The sequence below is a fragment of the Puma concolor genome, chromosome D4 (assembly GCF_028749965.1).
Source record: "Puma concolor isolate L17-30 chromosome D4, mPumCon1.1.hap2, whole genome shotgun sequence".
Lineage (NCBI taxonomy): Eukaryota > Metazoa > Chordata > Mammalia > Carnivora > Felidae > Puma > Puma concolor.
The window spans coordinates 50,758,881-50,778,947 of record NC_141679.1 but is presented as its reverse complement, the minus strand read 5'-3'; the positions used below and the strand labels follow the sequence as shown (position 1 = coordinate 50,778,947).

Genomic DNA, 20,067 nt, shown 5'->3' with positions numbered 1-20,067 from the left:
AAAAATTGCTAAAACTGATACATGAATTCATCAAAGTTGCAGGATATAAAATCAATGTACAGACATCAGTCACATTTCTATACACCAATAATGAAGCAACACAAAGAGATCAAGGTATCAATCCCAAGGTATCAAGGTATCAATCCCATTTACAACTGCATCAAGAACGATAAAATACCTAGGAATAAACTTAACCAAAGAGGTAAAAGATCTGTATGCTGAAAATTTCACTATAGAAAGCTTATGAAAGCAACTGAAGAAGACACAAAGAAATAGAAAAACATTCCATGTGCATGGATTGGCAGAACAAATATTGTTAAACTGTTGATACTACCCAAAGAAATCTACACATTCAATGCAATCCCAATCAAAATAGCACCGGCATTCTTCACAGAGCTAGAACAAAAAATCCTAAAATTTGTATGGAACCACAAAAGACCACGAATAGCCAAAGTAATGTTGAAAAAGAAAACCAAATCGGAGGCATCACAATCCCAGACTTTAGCCCCTTCAAGACAGTATGGTACTGGCACAAACACAGACACATAGAGCAATGAAATAGAATAGAGAACTCAGAAATGGACCCACAAATACATAGCCAACTAATCTTTGACAAAGCAGAAAAGAGTATCCAATAGAAAAAAAGTCTCTTTAGCAAACGGTGCTGGGAAAACTGGACAGCAACATGCAGAAGAATGAAACTGGACCACTTTTTTACACTATACACAACAGTAAATGCAAAATGGATGAAAGACTTAAATGTGAGACAGGAAATCATCAAAATCCTAGAGGAGAAAACAGGCTTTGAAATCCTAGAGGAGAAAACCTCTTTGATCTCGGCTGCAACTTCTTACTTGACATGTCTCTGAAGGCAAGGGAAATAAAAGCAAAAATGAACTATTAGGACCTCATCAAGATAAAAAGCTGCACAGCAAAGGAAATAATCAACAAAACTAAAAGACAACCGATGGAATGGGAGGAGATACTCGCAAATGACATATCATATAAAGCGTTAGTATCAAAAATCTATAAAGAACCTACCAAACTCAACACCTAAAAAACACATAATCCAGTTAAGAAATGGGAAGATATGAATACACACTTTTCCAAAAAAGACATCCAGATGGCCAACAGACACATGAAAAGGTGCTCAACCTCACTAATCATCGGGGAAATACAAATCAAAACTACAGTGAGGTATCACCTCACATGGGTAAGAGTGGCCTAAATTAACAGCTCAGGAAACAAGAGATGTTGGTGAGGATGTGGAGAAAAGGGAAGCCTCTTGCACTGTTGGTGGGAATGCAAACTGGTGCAGCCACTCTAGAAAACTGTGTGGAGGTTACTCAAAAAATTAAAAATAGAACTAACCTACAACCCAGCAATTGTGCTATTTATCCAAAGGATACAGGAGTGCTGATTCAAAGGGGCACGTGCAACCCAATGTTTACAGCAGCACTAGCAACAATAGCCAAATTATGGAAAGGGCCCAAGTGTTCATCAACTGATGAATGGATAAAGATGTGGTATATATGTATACAATGGAATAATACTCAGCAATGAAAAGAATGAAGTCTTGCCATTTGTAATGACATGGATAGAGCCAGAACATATTATGCTAAGTGAAATAAGTCAGTCAGAGAAAGACAGGTATCTATGATTTCTCTCAAATGTGGAATTTGAGAAACTTAACAGATAAGCATAGGGGAAGGGAAGGGAAGGAAAAATAATATACAGAGAGAGAGGCAAACCATAAGAGACTCTTAAATACAGAGAACAAACTGAGGGTTGATGGGGCTAGGTAGGGGATGGAGGGTGGGGGAAATGGGTAATGGGCATTGAGGAGGGCACTTGCTGGAATGAGCACTGGGTGTTGTATGTAAATGATGAATCATGGGAATCTACTCCTGAAGTGAAGACTACACTGTATGTTAGTTAACTTGAGGGGAAAAAAAAAAATTCTACGTTAACTATATTTCAAGAAAAATAAAGTAAAATTTTTTTAAAAATTAATTTTGTGTGTAGACATTATAGAATAACCTCAAAACTGGAATTAAATATCCACATTTTTGTCCCTATTTGACCATAGGAAATGGTTGAATAAGTTACAGTATATTTTAAAAAGTAGTTTACAGAACAGTATAATTCCATTTTGTAAAACAAAAAAGTCTGAGAATTACATAAGAAACAATAACAATGGTTATCTCCATATGATGTGATATTATAGTTCATTTTTATGTTGTTATTTTTACAATTCAGTGTTTTCAGCATTATTGTGGTAAGTATATACTACCTTCAAAATCAGAAAAAATAAATTTTCATTTTTAAATTATAATTACATATAAATTCTGTCATGAGATAGCCAAGTGTCAAAGGGCTGACATCATTCAGCATGCATTCATATCATTACATGATTCTCTACTTCAGGTCTGTAAAATCCAATATAACATTAGACAATCTGAGGAAAGGACAAAAGACTGTCCTCTTGTCAGTTCATACAGCATGGACAAGTTGGAAAGGTAGGAGACAACCTGAGGCTGTTTCAAAATATCCTTCTTTTGTTTATCTTCCATTCTTTCTTTACTTTTTCCCCCACTCTCTGTCAAAGAGTCAAGTAGTAGATTAAATATGTAGTAGACATTTTAGATAGGGATTGTATATAACCATAGTCATTCATTTTGCTTATCATTAATTGTTAGGTGGTGGTCTCTAATCTTGTCAGCTAACATAGTTCTTAAGTGATTCTGAGAATTACTTGGTTATTATACTGGGGGCCAACAACAGTAACACATGTCAAAGAATATGTTGGACACAGGAACACTGTCAACCACAAATACAAATGAAATGAGTTCAGGGTTATCTTGAGTGATCTTTGGAAGAGAATGCTACATCTCTTCCTGGGCAAACTTTACCAAATGAAAATATAGAGAAGTATAAATTAAAACTGCACATATTAAAAGGAATTACTATATATATGTATTCACATGGAAATATATTATTAAAAGTAATGGACAAGATAAATAAAAATGTGTATAGTATTATCATTATTTTAGAAAATATTAAAACCATATAATCTTATATGCATGTGTGTTAGTGTTTGTCAATGAACAGAAAAAAATCTTAAAGGGTATATATGTCACACTGTTAACAATAGTTATACCTGAGGTAGAAGGGAACTCTGACACTTTTCCTTTGTATGATTTACAACAGGCATCAATATTTTTAAAACTGCAAACATTAAATGGGTAAAGCACCTGGCATGGAGTAAGTGGCCAATGAGTGTCAGATTCTTTTATAAATACTTAATTAACAAGCATAAATTTTTACTAAAATAAAAATTCTTACTAGCTCAGTACCACGTACATGAAGGTTTTAGAAAAACCATTTCAGTGTAAGTTAATGATGCTGGTAATATTAGCTGAAACTCTAGAAAAATCTGAAAACTTTAAGAAAATCTGATTTTTAACAAAATTATTCCCTCCAAAATTTATTGTGCTTCTTATGAACTAAAAACAGGACGACCCAGTATTATCTCTGGTTTGCAGTTAGCCTACTGTGTAAACTTCACAGATAAGGAGTCAAAACCACCTTACACGGAGTCAAAATCATCTGCTACAACCATAAGAAAAATTAATATGAATATTTTGGTACATTTACTTCTCTGTAAATAAATGTACGTTTTTATGTTCAACTGGCACCACACTTTTTTTTTCATTTAATACTGTATTATAAAGATATATACTTTCCTCAAATACTTTGAAAATAATTTTTAATGACTACCTAATAGCCAATTATAAGGATAGATATATCATAATTTATTTAAGGTTTGCCTGTTACAAGGTAAGTTGCTTTCAAATTTTCACTATTATAATGAAACTGTAACAATTATCTTTTATAGGATATCACTCTGCTTAGAGTTATCAGTTTATAAAGTTTATCCATTTTTTTCTAATGCGGTGTTTCTCTTACTGATTTAGGACACTCCCCATCTTACACTAAGCTATTAACATTTACTAGTTTGTTTGTTTGTTTCCAGGCTGCTGTGGCAACCAAAATATTGTTTTACTTATTACTTATATTTTTATATTAGAATACTGCACTTTTATTTTTGTTTTTTATTGCTCTAAATGAATTCTGGAATAGTTTTACAATGATATTCCCCACTCTCCCCAAAAGAAATCTCATGTCATTTTGATTTAACATAGGGTTCATAGTGTTTAATTACAGAAAGAGCTCTTACCAGTTCATAAAGTTTTTTCATTTTACAATTCTCAACTCTATTTATGACATATATGTTGCAGATATTTTTATCAGTTTGTCATTTTTCTTTTAACTTTATTGTGGTGTTTTCAATTTTTAAAAATTCAAATATATAAATATAAACATACTTTCCTTTTCAGTACTTGGTGTTTCTGTTTTACAAAGGCCGAGTCAACACCAAGTTTATATGAAATACTTGCCTGTATTTTCTTCTAGAACATTTATGGTTTCATTTTTTAAATATAAAGTTTCTAAAATATCTAGAATTCTGTGTGAGGGAGGGGTCAATTTTTAAAAATAAATGACTTATCCATTACTTGAATAAACTATTGAATACTCCATGCTTTTCCAACTATTTTGAAATGTTACCTTCATCACTAATTACATATGTTTGATTCTGTTTCTCATCTATTCCATTTCATTTAATTCAGGCACCAATAAGCTATACCACTTAAATTATTGTACCTTTAAAATAAATTTGAATATCAATGTGAGAAGGTATCTTCTCTCAGTAATGTCTTTTAGGGGTGCCTAGGTGGCTCAGTCAGTTAAGCGTCCAACTCTTGATTTCAGTTCCAATCATGATCTCATGGTTCGTGAAATCGAGCACCCACACTGGGCTCCGTGCTGACAGTGTGGAGCCTGCCTGGGATTCTCTCTCTCTCTCTCTCTCTCTCTCTCGCTTTACTCCTCTCCTACTCGCACTCTCTCTCTCAAAATAAATTTTTAAAAATGTCTTTCAGACATCCTCCCACATTTATACTTCTAGGTATCCCCCCCCAAAAAACGCCAAAACATATGTAATAGTATGCTGGTGGAATAAAGAAAGAACAAAGAAGAATCTCTTATTATAGACAGGCTTTCCAACTTCTAGTAGGACATATGCATGAGAATTAAACAGATTTGTTTGAAACTTACTCCAGTTGCCACTCGAATACTTGCTGATGGGGGTCGTATTCCAGAAGGAGGTCTTCCAGTCAACCCCATTCCACCTCGTGAAACAGGGCGAGCTGCTGAAGGTTTGTGATTACTGGCCATCGTTTGTTTACTTTCACCACTATCTGGAAACAAGTAACAGTTCAATTCTCCTTTAAGGTCTCCTATAGCAACACACTGGAGATCCACATAGCTTCCCTTCAAACATTTAATCCACAATGACTTCTCTTGCAAATTGTCATTCCAGGTACTACTACAAGGCTAAACCGGCTTCATTTTGTTCAAATATGAAAGTAATGTTCAATTTAGAGTGGAACTATGAAATCATTTATCATATGCCTTTCTCATTTCCCTATCTTTTACCAAAATGTAAGCCTCTCTAATTACCTATCTCTCTTGAGCTCTTCCCATACTCTACTAAAATTTCTCTTTTCTGACATATCCAGCACGTTTCTTCCCTCTCTACTTTTTTTTTCCCCCACAGGGAAAAATGATGATTCACTGCTTTATATACTAAACCCTGTTATCAGATCTTTCATTTTACTCTTTGCCTTAATAGAATCCCAACTTGCCGCAAAACACTTTCAGTGAAGGCTGTTTTAGCTTCTCAATCCATAATTCCAAAGCAAAGGAGTGCACAGCATTCCCGTTGCTTCCCAGTGTCACTTTTAAAACATTAATCTTCCAAATCTTCCTTTGAGGACCAAGGAATGCAACCTTACTGCCTTGGATCTTTCCTGGTTCCTTTTATCTTAGGGACCTCCTAATTTCTCCCCCCATCTTTACTAAAGTCTTTTATACCTAGTTCAAGTCTCTCTACTCCAGTCCCACCAATGTCCTGGATGACTTCCATAGGGATACTGGCTTCAATATCTAACATTCTAGGTCACAGTTCCCTGACCTAAATTTTAGTAACCATCTCAACTCCATTTCACTCATCCATAGCTATGGCTAGACCTGGAGCTTGTCATCATCTGGAATTGTTTCATCTCAATACCAATTGAAATATTTCATTGGTACTCTTTATACCCATCTTATCTTTATTCTCACTCTATCTCCCTTTAAACCCGCTCCTCAATTCACTCATCCTCTCCCAGTTTACCAGCCCCCTCCTTTACTCATCAGAATATATTATTCAAAGTTTTGGCTGATGATTTAGAATAGCACTTTTCAGATTATGGGTCATGACTTGTTAGTGGGTTGTGAAAACAAGTTGGTAGGTTTTGCCCAATATGCTTTAAACATGAAGTAAAAAATGTAAGAAGGGTGACTGAGTGGCTCAGTCAGTTAAGCATCTGACTCTAGATTTCAGCTCAGATCATGATCTCATGGTTTGTGAGTTCCATACCTGTGTCAGGCTCTATACTAACAGTTTGGAGCCTACTTGGGATTCTCTCTCCCTCTCTGCCCCTCCTCCACTCACTCTCTCTCACAAAAATAAACATTAAAAAAAAATGTAAGAGGGGCACCTGAGTGGCTCAGTTGGTGAAGCGTCTGACTTCGGCTCAGGTCATGATCTCACAGTTCATGAGTTCGAGCCCCACGTCAGGCTCTGTGCTGACAGCTCGGAGCCTGGAGCCTGCTTCGGATTCTGTCTCCCTCTCTCTCGTTGCCCCACCCCTGCTTGCTCTCTGTCTCTCAAAACTGAATAAACATCACACAAAAATTTTTTTTTTAAATGTAAGAGTTCACTGCATATAGGAAGGGTATTGTTTCATTACATTTTTGTTTCAGTTATATTTATGTAAATTTACACATTAGCGAAAAAAATACTTCATTGCTAAAAAATGCTAACCCTCATCTTCATCTAAGCTTTCAGCAAGTCCTAATCACTAATCACAGATGACTATTACAAATATAGTAACAATGCATAGTTTGACATATCTCCAGAATTACCAAAATGTGACAGACGTGAAGCGAGCAAATGCTGTTGGGAACATGGCACTTGTAGACTCGCTTGACACAGGTTTGCCACAAACCTTCAATGTGTAAAAAGCGCATTATTGGAGAAGCTCAAGAAAATGAAGTACGGCTGTTGTCCATGTAAAATTTAAGTCTATTATTCTAGCTTTCCTGACAACTTCAAGAAAATGTACAACATATAGAATTTCCAGGGACGCCTGGGTGGCTCAGTCTGTTAAGCCTCCAACTTCAGCTCAGGTCATGATCCCTGGGTTTGTGAGTTTGAGCCCCCATCGGGCTCTGTGGAACAGCTCAGAGCCTGGAGCCTGCTTCAGATTCTGCGTCTCCCTCTCTCTCTACCCCTTTCCCGCTCACACTCTGTGTCTCTCTCTGTCAAAAGTAAATAAACATTTAAAAATTAAAAAAAAAAAAAAAAAAAGAATTTCCACCTGACTGTCTCTACCACTGCTTTACTATCTTGGAGAAAGCCTAGCATTAGATCAGTCCCAGGAGATAAAATAAAAAGAACGATCACTCCTAACAGGCCACTAACTCCTCCGTTATTCACGCAAACCAGAGACGGAGCCTAGCCTTTGGTTCCAGAAAAATGAGAGACACAAACTTTAGCTCTGACAGTTATCCCCACTGGATGTGGGTCCTCATCTGTAAGACCCATGCGTGGCAATGGGCTGTGGCCTGAAGAGCTGTTGTGAAGATTAAAGATACTATATAAAAACATCGGCTTGCTAATTATTACTACCAGGACCCTCCCTAAACCAGCCATTTTAACATATACCAACAACTGGCAAGTTGCTAATAAAAGACACAAATCTATTGCTTCGAGTGAAATCCCTCAGCCCACGGTGAATTTTCTCTTTGAGGCTCTTGGATCCTTCCCTCCGGTCTCGCCTCGGCAGGTTTCCTCAGGGGACTGACTGAGGTGATCTCTCCACACGCTCTGCCGGCCTGGAGTCCGACTTCCCAGGCCTGGCGACAGGCTGAGAGAACGGCTAAGAGCCGAAAAGTGTGGATTTGTTTTTGTTTGGAGCGGATCAGCTTCTCCAAGGTAAGAAAAGCGGCTCCGGAGGGACTGAGAGAGGGATAGATGGGACCTGGGATTTCTCACCTCCCTGGGAGTGTCAGGAGGAAAGCTGTAGCGGTGACGGGCGCTCGAACCTGTTTCCGAGGCCGCCACCCCGGCGGAGCCCACCAGTCTGCCAGAGCACCGTTAGCTCACTTCGCCACGGCAAGCTGCCCTTGCGCAGCTTTCCTGGGTCCTCAGAACTAACCACTAGCGGCTACGCGCGGCTACGTATCCCGGCAACGGGGGCGGGACGAAGAGAGGACCCGCCTCCTGATTGGCCAATTTTCGGCTTCTGCCCCTGGAAACACCAAACAGAAAGAGAATAACCTGTTTGTTCTCGCGAGATTGGAGATCTAATTTTTGTTGTCGGAGTGTCTCCAGTCTTTTTCTGAAACAAACAGAAAACGGCGACTTGAGTAGGAAAGTACGTTTTGTCTGAAAACCTTAGTATTTATAATCAAAGTCACCTTTCTGATTGTGTGCCTGACCTGCATTTACTCCTAGCGAGTTTTATTATATCGCTATGTCACCTCGTATGTGACATGATGTGTGTTATCGTGTAATAGACTTTTTAATAACTGTTTTTAGTTACTTGTGTTAGGCAGCGTTATACTATCTTTTTACTTCTCATTAGAGGTAGTTATCCTTCCTGTTAGGTCTGCGCAATGTACACATTACATTAAGTATAGATGTGTTTCTGGTGACATCTATTCCTCGTTAAAGATAGGAAACTTCCAATCTTTAAACTTCCTTTCAAAGTTATTTTGATCCAAGTTTGTGAAGGATGAATTAAATGGACAGTGGTCTTAAAAATAACTATCTTAGAATCAATGTGTAAAGAAACACCATGTAGGGGTGCCTGGGTGGCTCAGTTGGTTGGGCATCCGACTTTGGCTCGGGTCACGATCCCATGGCTTGTGAGTTCGAGCCCCAGGTCGGGCTCTCTGGTGATAGCTCGGAGCCTGGAGCCTCCTTTGGATTCTGTGTCTCATTCTCTGTCTGCCCCTCCCCTGCTTCTGCTCTGTCTCTCTAGGTCTCTCAAAAATAAAGGTAAAAAAAAAAATTAAAAAAATAAAGAAACACAATGTAAAAAAAAAAAAAAAAAACAACAAAAAAAACTACTTCATCTCAAATCCCACATCTCTAATAAAGTAACTTGGAGTTTTCTTCCATTCTTTCTATGTAGAGAAAGCTTAAATGTGCTTGCAACTATAATCATAACGTACGTACGTATTGGACTTTCAACGTTTTTCACATTTCCAACTTGCATACATTATTTATAAACTAGATTTATTTCTGAATGTGCCTGCCTTCAAGTAGTTTAAAATGAATGCAACAAAATGAAATGTCACGTGGCTGAATTATCACTTCAAGTTCGTAAAATATTTTTATGTAATTCTCCCATTTGAGCCCAACAAATTTGTAGTGTCCTTTAGTGACTATACAGGAGGAATCCACATAACAAATTTTACTAACTGGACTTTATTTACTGTTAGTTCCCCATATTTTTGCCTCTCCATAATTTGCTGCTTCTAAAGACTTAAAGTCCTTTTCTTCAGTAAATATTGTTCCTTTGTTAACTTGTGCTGTAAGTCCAGACTCTAGCCACCTCTTTGAGTACTCATTTCTGAGTTTCTCCCTTGCATATATGAGATATGTATGTTAATAAATTTTTCTCTTATTAACCTCTTTTGTTGCAACGCCCCGCGCAAAGCCTACAAAGGTAGAAAGAAAAAAGATTGTTACCTTCCCTACAACCTCTGCCCAACTACTCGGTACACAGAATTGTCTGAATCAACTGACATTATGGAGATTTTTTCCCTGAGTGCCTTCAGACACATGGAAGGAGGACGCAGCATTTGTCATTTGTATGCAGATGTGACAGTTGAGATAAATGTTTTAAATCTGAGAATTGCTTAACACGTAAGATACTTTAATTTTTTAGAGTACCGAGAACCCAGCTTAGTATTAGGATTTAAGGCAAACGACTGTTTACAACTTGGTCCCAAACTCTGTCGTTTTAATTAAAAAACAATGTTTAACTTCCAAAAGTCTCAGGCGATTCCACAGAAGTTCTGGAAAAGTCGCAAAAGGGTTACCCTGACAAAACGTTCAGAACGATTTCTCTCAACCACAAGGGAGCGCGCAGCTCCTGAAATCAAATCTTAAAATATCCGGATTCGGCGCGCCTGCGATTCCCGCCCCACTGCGCGTGGCATTGTGGGATTTGTAGTCCCAGCGCGCATCTCGTACTACAATAAACTGTTCAGCCAGGACTCGGCAAGGACGCGGGCTCGAAAAGGATCCGGATTGGGGCAATCGGGCCCAACGGCCGGGCCCTGTTATCTCTTCCTCGGCGGATCGTCCAGGGCGCGGGAAGGAAACGAGCTTCAGCTCGGCCTTGCCCTCAGCAGTCGGGACGCACACGCTTTGCGTCATGGCGGGCTGAGACAGATGATGAATTCCGGTATACATGTCAGGGTTGCTGTGTCACTCGGCCCGTTCGGCGTTTCCCTTCCCCGTCGCCCTTCCGCACCGGCTCTAGGGCTCTTCCGGTCCTCAGCCGCCCCTCACCTGCAGGCCCCTCGCCCGCTGCGCCCCGGCGCACTCCTGGCCTCTTCTGCGGACTGATCTCGCGCGGTGCCTGGGCCGCGGGTGCCGGACCGACAAGGGCCATGGCGAGCGGTGCCGCCAGGTACCGGCTGAGTTGCTCGCTTCCAGGCCACGAGCTGGATGTGCGGGGCCTGGTATGCAGCCTCTATCCGCCGGGGGCCTTTGTGTCCGTGTCCCGAGACCGCACCACCCGTCTCTGGGTCCCAGACAGGTGAGCGCTGCGAGTCCGTCTGTCCCCGCCTGTACCCACCACCCACCCCTGGCAGTGTTGCAAGCTTCCTATTGCTGGTGGGACGAGAGGGCCCCTCCCCTGCTGTATCCTGTACTGTTCCCGGCCTTGCCTCCGGTCCGCGCTCCCTCACAGTTCTGAGAGCACTGGCACTCTGGGCGCACAGGGTTAGGAAACCTGTGAGATTTAGGTGGAAAGAGCACCGCTTTAGGATTACAGAGGCATACATTCTTGTCCTAATTTTACCACTTAACGAGTGGGTGACCTTGGACGAAGCTCTTATCTTTTGGGCGATGATTTGCCATGTTTCTTTCAGATTTGAAAATTTACTGATGCCAGGTGCACCCCCCCCATTAGACATTGTGAAAACATCTGACATGTAATTGAAGTAAATCCTCTTCTTTCCCTAGAATGTGCTCTGTAATCTTCCCTCAAATTTAATTTTTGATAATTGCGTTGCAGAAAGTTGCTTTTGGCACGTCTCCTTGTCCAAATAAGTTTCTTAGTCTGGGGTCTGTGGTGGGCTCGAATGGAGGGGATGAAAGTTTCAATATGTTTTATGGATGTGTGAGGATGTGCTGTTTTCTTGAAAGAAAGTCCATTGCCTTCAAAAGGTTGTCAGGTTAACCAAAAAGAGAAATTAAGAAACTGAAGGTTAAGCTCCAGTCCAAATCAAGTTCAAGGGGTCGGTCCTGATTTGGCTGGTTGTAACAGGAAATTTATGACCTGGAAGACAGATTTCAGTTCAGAAAGAGAAAATTTGAGGTGATCTACTTTGTTACGTAGTAACTCTCCCATTAATATAGGTTTCACTCAGAGTTTGGGTAGCCATGCATAAATTCAGATGTTAACTCTTGGTTGAGCCTCTACTATTTGTTTAGATCCTGAAGAAAAAGAAAACAAAAACAAGTTCCCTCTTCTTACGGAGCTTTCTTACAGTCTGGGAGGGCTCATGGATCAGAAAAAAAAGTAAATAAATAATTGCTCATTGGCATGTGTACTGTGAAAAAAACAAACAAGTATAGAATTGAATGGAGAGATGTTAAAGAAGGAAGCCTCTCTGATGAGGGTTTCAGTTTTGTTCGGTTTATTAAAGCTGACACCAAGATGGACCTAGTCATGGGAGCAAGGAATGAGAAGAGTTGAAATGAAAGAGATCTGTAGATGGTAGGAGGATCAAGCATAGACACCCTGGATTAAGAAAGAGGCAAGTTCCTGTGTGCGGGAGGGAATGAGCTGTGAGGTCAGGAGCCAGAAGTTGCCTGGAGCCACATGCTATGGTAAGAGTTCTAGAAAGAGTGTAAGTAGAAGCCTTCAATGCGTTTCAGGCAGGGAGCAGCATGATTTGATTGACCTGTTGAGAAATACTGCTAGCTGCTGGTGGAGATTAGATTGCAAAGGGATAAATGTGGAAGTAGATCTGTTTGGAGGCCTTTGTTGTAGTGCAGCCAGTACATGATGGTAGACAGACTAGAAACGTTATAGAGCAAACTCCTATATTGAATTGGACGAGATAATCTCTGAAGGTCTCTTTTAATTCTAAGATTCTGTGATATTCCGAACCACTTAGTAACACTAATACATGAATTTATGTGTATTTGAGTGTAATTACTGATTAAGCTTGTCTCTTTAAAATTGAGTTCAGTAGAAGCACGTACCCAGCAGGATATAAACATTGCAGTCAGAAGTAACTAAAGGATGGCTGCTGTAATAGTTGAGTCTTGTCATTAAACTTTACGTGTTTTGTAGGACTGTGCTAGGTCCTAGAGTTTTTGCATTCATCAGAACTTCAGGGATTGGAGGCTGAAGTCATCTATTTGAAAAGTGTTGTGCTTTTTTCTTTTTAACTCATGTTGTGTTTTTGGTTTTGTTTTCAAAATCATTCATGAATTTATTCAGCTAACACTGATTGAGAGCCAGCGTTGTGTCACACACAGGAATAGATAGTGGGTAATTATGAAGTAAGACTGTTTTACCTCTCATTTCCAACTGTTCAGAGTAGGGTATTTTATAGTCCCTGGGTGATGAGTCTCTTCTACATCCCAACTGAAGTGTCTAACGTACCCTTACTGTTATAAAAGTGTCCTCAAGGCTGACATCCTGACAATTTGTATGTCATTTTGTATTTGTATGACAATTTGTATGTCAAATTGTATGACAATTTGTATGGTATATTAATAAATGTAATGAAGTGCTGTAAATGTTTGTAGTCAGATAGGACATGAAAATTGTTTACCCATGTACATTGTTGATAGAATTCTGGATCAAGGTGGTTAGTGTACAGATGGATTGGGGATGATGGAATTTAATTTAGTTTTAGGGAAGCAAAATAGTTCTCTTCCAAGGTGCACTAACCAGATACCTTGTCTTTCACAAAAGCCCATTGAAAACCCAGAGGCTCTCTCAGCCTTCTGAAGACCTTTCAGAATGGAGACATTATTCTTTGATTGTACATTGAACTGTACCAGTCAACATGTGATTGTTTCAGACTGCTTCAGGCCTCCCAAAGCCCACTTCAAGTTAAACTGGATTTCTCATCTGTCGTGGACTATTGTTTTACCTTTGGAAAACTACCCACATTTGAAAGATGCAACTTCACATTTAATGTGATGTGTTAACTCTTGCCTGTCCATGCCAAGGGTTAAATGATTTCTCCCTCCTGTAAACACTCAGCACTTTGTGTCCAAAGTCAATAGTTCTATGGAGTTTGTTAAGAAATCAGAGACATTCCCTTCCCAACCCCCATTTCCTTTTCTTGGAGTTAAAATTGTTATCTCTTTTAACTGCTTATTTTTGTATGTTCCTTCCATGTGTATGTATAAAGTCCTTTATTGCTATTTTTATTTTTTTAATATTTTAGGCATTTTCTGTTCTTGCTGCAGAATATTGGACTTTAGCTCTCCCCCAGCTTATGCATCTTTTCTATGCTCCGCCCCTTATAGTTGAACTTAATTTAGATGAAATCAGTATAATTTTTAAGTTTTTGTTTACTTATTTAATTGAGAGCGAGAGTGCGCACAGCATGTATGGACAGGGGAGGAGCAAAGAGAATTCCAGGCAGGCTCCATGCCTTATATGGGACTTGAACTCACAGAACATTTGACCTGACCTGAAACCAAGAGTCCGCAGCTTAATGGATTGTGCCACCCAGACACCCCTAGACAAAATCAGTATTTTATGACTGCACAGGCTCTACTTACATTGCTATGGAATAAACTATGATAACTCTTCCTCAACAGTTTTATGATCTCCCTGTAGCTAATGAGTATCCTGTTTGGGGCTTTCATTCACTTCATTTTTTATGTATTTCTCACAAATTCAACTTCATATTCTTTGCTAGTTGTCTAAATCTCTTCTCAAGACCTGTAGACATACTGGATATTTTACAGTTTCATCTTCCTGGGGGTGAAAACTTTCTGACCTGGTCTGTCTGCCCCTGGGGCACACAGATCCTGAGATCTCCCTTCATTGTGTTCTTCACAGTTTCTTCTTTTGGGCCTCTTGTGTTGGATCTGTTATCTGTATCATTTTACTTTCTTAGTTTTCTTCCTTGATGCCTTTTCGGAGCATATCCTCCAGGAGCTTCCTGAAATACAGTACACTGATGATAAATGTATTAAGATAGTGAAAGTCTGAAAATGATTTTATTCTGCCTTGCTACTTGAAAATTAATTTAAATGTTTGTAGCACTGTAATTCCCAAATAATTTTCCTTCAGAATTAAGAAGCTCTTGCTCCATTGTATTCTAGCCTCCAATGTGTATTTTTTTTTATATGAAATTTATTGTCAAATTGGTTTCCATACAACACCCAGTGCTCATCCCAAAAGGTGCCCTCCTCAATACCCATCACCCACCCTCTCCTCCCTCCCACCCCCCATCAACCCTTAGTTTGTTCTCAGTTCTCAACAGTCTCTTATGCTTTGGCTCTCTCCCACTCTAACCTCTTTTTTTTTTTTTCCTTCCCCTCCCCCTTGGGCTCCTGTTAAGTTTCTCAGGATCCACATAAGAGTGAAACCATATGGTATCTGTCTTTCTCTGTATGGCTTATTTCACTTAGCATCACACTCTCCAGTTCCATCCACGTTGCTACAAAAGGCCATATTTCATTTTTTCTCATTGCCACGTAGTATTCCATTGTGTATATAAACCACAATTTCTTTATCCATTCATCAGTTGATGGACATTTAGGCTCTTTCCATAATTTGGCTATTGTTGAGAGTGCTGCTATGAACATTGGGGTACAAGTGCCCCTATGCATCAGTACTCCTGTGTCCCTTGGATAAATTCCTAGCAGTGCTATTGCTGGGTCATAGGGTAGGTCTATTTTTAATTTTCTGAGGAACCTCCACACTGCTTTCCAGAGCGGCTGCACCAATTTGCATTCCCACCAACAGTGCAAGAGGGTTCCCGTTTCTCCACATCCTCTCCAGCATCTATAGTCTCCTGATTTGTTCATTTTGGCCACTCTGACTGGCGTGAGGTGATATCTGAGTGTGGTTTTGATTTGTATTTCCCTGATAAGGAACGACGCTGAACATCTTTTCATGTGCCTGTTGGCCATCCGGATGTCTTCTTTAGAGAAGTGTCTATTCATGTTTTCTGCCCATTTCTTCACTGGGTTATTTGCTTTTCGGGTGTGGAGTTTGGTGAGCTCTTTATAGATTTTGGATACTAGCCCTTTGTCCGATATGTCATTTGCAAATATCTTTTCCCATTCTGTTGGTTGCCTTTTAGTTTTGTTGGTTGTTTCCTTTGCTGTGCAGAAGCTTTTTATCTTCATAAGGTCCCAGGAATTCACTTTTGCTTTTAATTCCCTTGCCTTTGGGGATGTGTCGAGGAAGAGATTGCTACGGCTGAGGTCAGAGAGGTCTTTTCCTGCTTTCTCCTCTAAGGTTTTGATGGTTTCCTGTCTCACATTCAGGTCCTTTATCCATTTTGAGTTTATTTTTGTGAAGGGTGTGAGAAAGTGGTCTAGTTTCAACCTTCTGCATGTTGCTGTCCAGTTCTCCCAGCACCATTTGTTAAAGAGACTGTCTTTTTTCCATTGGATGTTCTTTCCTGCTTTGTCAAAGATGAGTTGGCCATACGTTTGTGGGTCTAGTTCTGGGGTTTCTATTCTATTCCATTGGTCTATGTGTCTGTTTTTGTGCCAATACCATGCAGTCTTGATGATGACAGCTTTGTAGTAGAGGCTAAAGTCTGGGATTGTGATGCCTCCTGCTTTGGTCTTCTTCTTCAAAATTACTTTGGCTATTCGGGGCCTTTTGTGGTTCCATATGAATTTTAGGATTGCTTGTTCTAGTTTCGAGAAGAATGCTGGTGCAATTTTGATTGGGATTGCATTGAATGTGTAGATAGCTTTGGGTAGTATTGACATTTTGACAATATTTATTCTTCCAATCCATGAGCAGGGAATGTCTTTCCATTTCTTTAAATCTTCTTCAATTACCTTCATAAGCTTTCTATAGTTTTCAGCATACAGATCTTTTACATCTTTGGTTAGATTTATTCCTAGGTATTTTATGCTTCTTGGTGCAATTGTGAATGGGATCAGTTTCTTTATTTGTCTTTCTGTTGCTTCATTGTTAGTGTATAAGAATGCAACTGATTTCTGTACATTGATTTTGTATCCTGCAACTTTGCTGAATTCATGTATCAGTTCTAGCAGACTTTTGGTGGAGTCTATCGGATTTTCCATGTATAATATCATGTCATCTGCAAAAAGCGAAAGCTTGACTTCATCTTTGCCAATTTTGATGCCTTTGATTTCCTTTTGTTGTCTGATTGCTGATGCTAGAACTTCCAGCACTATGTTAAACAACAGCGGTGAGAGTGGGCATCCCTGTCGTGTTCCTGATCTCAGGGAAAAAGCTCTCAGTTTTTCCCCGTTGAGGATGATGTTAGCTGTGGGCTTTTCATAAATGGCTTTTATGATCTTTAAGTATGTTCCTTCTATCCCGACTTTCTCAAGAGTTTTTATTAAGAAAGGGTGCTGGATTTTGTCAAAGGCCTTTTCTGCATCGATTGACAGGATCATATGGTTCTTCTCTTTTTTTTTGTTAATGTGATGTATCACGTTGATTGATTTGCGAATGTTGAACCAGCCCTGCATCCCAGGAATGAATCCCACTTGATCATGGTGAATCATTCTTTTTATATGCCGTTGAATTCGATTTGCTAGTATCTTATTGAGAATTTTTGCATCCATATTCATCAGGGATATTGGCCTGTAGTTCTCTTTTTTTACTGGGTCTCTGTCTGGTTTAGGAATCAAAGTAATACTGGCTTCATAGAATGAGTCTGGAAGTTTTCCTTCCCTTTCTATTTCTTGGAATAGCTGGACTCTTATTTGTTGGGAGTCCTGGACTCTTATTTGTTGGGAGATTTTTGATAACCGATTCAATTTCTTCGCTGGTTATGGGTCTGTTCAAGCTTTCTATTTCCTCCTGATTGAGTTTTGGAAAAGTGTGGGTGTTCAGGAATTTGTCCATTTCTTCCAGGTTGTCCAATTTGTTGGCATATAATTTTTCATAGTATTCCCTGATAATTGTTTGTATCTCTGAGGGATTGGTTGTAATCATTCCATTTTCATTCATGATTTTATCTATTTGGGTCATCTCCCTTTTCTTTTTGAGAAGCCTGGCTAGAGGTGTGTCAATTTTGTTTATTTCTTCAAAAAACCAACTCTTGGTTTCGTTGATCTGCTCTACAGTTTTTTTAGATTCTATATTGTTTATTTCTGCTCTGATCTTTATTATTTCTCTTCTTCTGCTGGGTTTAGGCTGCCTTTGCTGTTCTGCTTCTATTTCCTTTAGGTGTGCTGTTAGATTTTGTATTTGGGATTTTTCTTGTTTCTTGAGATAGGCCTGGATTGCAATGTATTTTCCTCTCAGGACTGCCTTCGCTGCGTCCCAAAGCGTTTGGATTGTTGTATTTTCATTTTCGTTTGTTTCCATATATTTTTTAATTTCTTCTCTAATTGCCTGGTTGACCCAATCATTCGTTAGTAGGGTGTTCTTTAACCTCCATGCTTTTGGAGGTTTTCCAGACTTTTTTCTGTGGTTGATTTCAAGCTTCATCGCATTGTGGTCTGAAAGTATGCATGGTATGATTTCAATTCTTGTAAACTTATGAAGGGCTGTTTTGTGACCCAGTATATGATCTATCTTGGAGAATGTTCCATGTGCACTCGAGAAGAAAGTATATTCTGTTGCTTTGGGATGCAGAGTTCTAAATATATCTGTCAAGTCCATCTGATCCAATGTCTCATTCAGGGCCCTTGTTTCTTTATTGACCGTGTGTCTAGATGATCTATCCATTTCTGTAAGTGGGGTGTTAAAGTCCCCTGCAATTACCACATTCTTATCAATAAGGTTGCTTATGTTTATGAGTAATTATTTTATATATTTGGGCGCTCCGGTATTCGGCGCATAGACATTTATAATTGTTAGCTCTTCCTGATGGATAGACCCTGTCACTATTATATAATGTCCTTCTTCATCTCTTGTTACAGCCTTTAATTTAAAGTCTAGTTTGTCTGATATAAGGATGGCTACTCCAGCTTTCTTTTGGCTTCCAGTCGCATGATAAATAGTTCTCCATCCCCTCACTCTCAATCTAAAGGTGTCCTCAGGTCTAAAATGAGTCTCTTGTAGACAGCAAATAGATGGGTCTTGTTTTTTTATCCATTCTGATACCCTGTGTCTTTTGGTTGGCGCATTTAATCCATTTACATTCAGTGTTATTATAGAAAGATATGGGTTTAGAGTCATTGTGATGTCTGTATGTTTTATGCTTGTAGTGATGTCTCTGGTACTTTGTCTCACAGGGTCCCCCTTAGGATCTCTTGGAGGGCTGGTTTAGTGGTGACAAATTCCTTCAGTTTTTGTTTGTTTGGGAAGACCTTTATCTCTCCTATTCAAAATGACAGACTTGCTGGATAAAGGATTCTCGGCTGCATATTTTTTCTGTCTAGCACACTGAAAATCTCGTGCCAATTCTTTCTGGCCTGCCAAGTTTCAAAAGAGAGATCAGTCACGAGTCTTATAGGTCTCCCTTTATATGTGAGGGCACGTTTACCCCTTGCTGCTTTCAGAATTTTCTCTTTATCCTTGTATTTTGCCAGTTTCACTATGATATGTCGTGCAGAAGATCGATTCAAGTTACGTCTGAAGGGAGTTCTCTGTGCCTCTTGGATTTCAATGCCTTTTTCCTTCCCCAGTTCAGGGAAGTTCTCAGCTATTATTTCTTCAAGTACCCCTTCAGCACCTTTCCCTCTCTCTTCCTCCTCTGGGATACCAATTATGCGTAGATTATTTCTTTTTAGTGTATCACTTAGTTCTCTAATTTTCCCCTCATACTCCTGGATTTTTTTATCTCTCTTTTTCTCAGCTTCCTCTTTTTCCATAACTTTATCTTCTAGTTCACCTATTCTCTCCTCTGCCTCTTCAATCCGAGCCGTGGTGGTTTCCATTTTGTTATGCATTTCGTTTAAAGCGTTTTTCAGCTCCTCGTGACTGTTCCTTAGGCCCTTGATCTCTGTAGCAAGAGATTCTCTGCTGTCAGCTATACTGTTTTCAAGCCCAGCGATTAATTTTATGACTATTATTCTAAATTCACTTTCTGTTATATTATTTAAATCCTTTTTGATCAGCTCATTAGCTGTTGTTATTTCCTGGAGATTCTTCTGAGGGGAATTCTTCCGCTTGGTCATTTTGGATAGTCCCTGGCGTGGTGAGGACCTGCAGGGCACTTCCCCTGTGCTGTGGTGTATAACTGGAGTTGGTGGGCGGAGCCGCAGTCAGACCTGATGTCTGCCCCCAGCCCACCGCTGTGTCCACAGTCAGACTGGTGTGTGCCTTCTCTTCCCCTCTCCTAGGGGCGGGATTCACTGTGGGGTGGGGTGGCCCGTCTGGGCTACTTGCACACTGCCAGGCTTGTGATGCTGGGGATCTGGTGTCTTAGCTGGGGTGGGTAGGCAAGGTGCACAGGGGCAGGAGGGGCAGGCTTAGCTTGCTTCTCCTTAGGTGATCCACTTCAGGA

The 20,067-nt window shown here is 39.7% G+C and overlaps 2 protein-coding genes across 4 annotated transcripts in view; one reads left to right on the top strand and one right to left on the bottom strand.

The window, feature by feature from the left end:
* Nucleotides 1-8,381, bottom strand: part of IFT74 (intraflagellar transport 74) — an 89,846-nt gene extending 81,465 nt beyond the window's left edge. Inside the window, exons 1-2 of one of the 2 annotated variants that reach the window (XM_025922474.2) lie at nucleotides 8,225-8,381; nucleotides 5,179-5,321 (exon numbers count right to left, since the gene is read on the bottom strand). In XM_025922474.2, coding sequence (XP_025778259.1) covers nucleotides 5,179-5,298 — 120 coding nt within the window. In that variant the 5' untranslated portion in view covers nucleotides 5,299-5,321; nucleotides 8,225-8,381. The remainder of the gene's footprint in view (nucleotides 1-5,178; nucleotides 5,322-8,224) is intronic. The other variant, XM_086685421.1, reaches the window with a different exon arrangement.
* A 2,073-nt stretch (nucleotides 8,382-10,454) lies between these two features.
* The window catches only part of PLAA (phospholipase A2 activating protein), a 48,178-nt gene continuing 38,565 nt past the window's right edge, over nucleotides 10,455-20,067 (top strand). For both annotated transcript variants that reach the window (XM_025928203.2, XM_025928136.2), the window contains exon 1: nucleotides 10,455-11,006. In XM_025928203.2, the coding sequence (XP_025783988.1) occupies nucleotides 10,858-11,006 (149 nt within the window). In that variant the 5' untranslated portion in view covers nucleotides 10,455-10,857. The remainder of the gene's footprint in view (nucleotides 11,007-20,067) is intronic.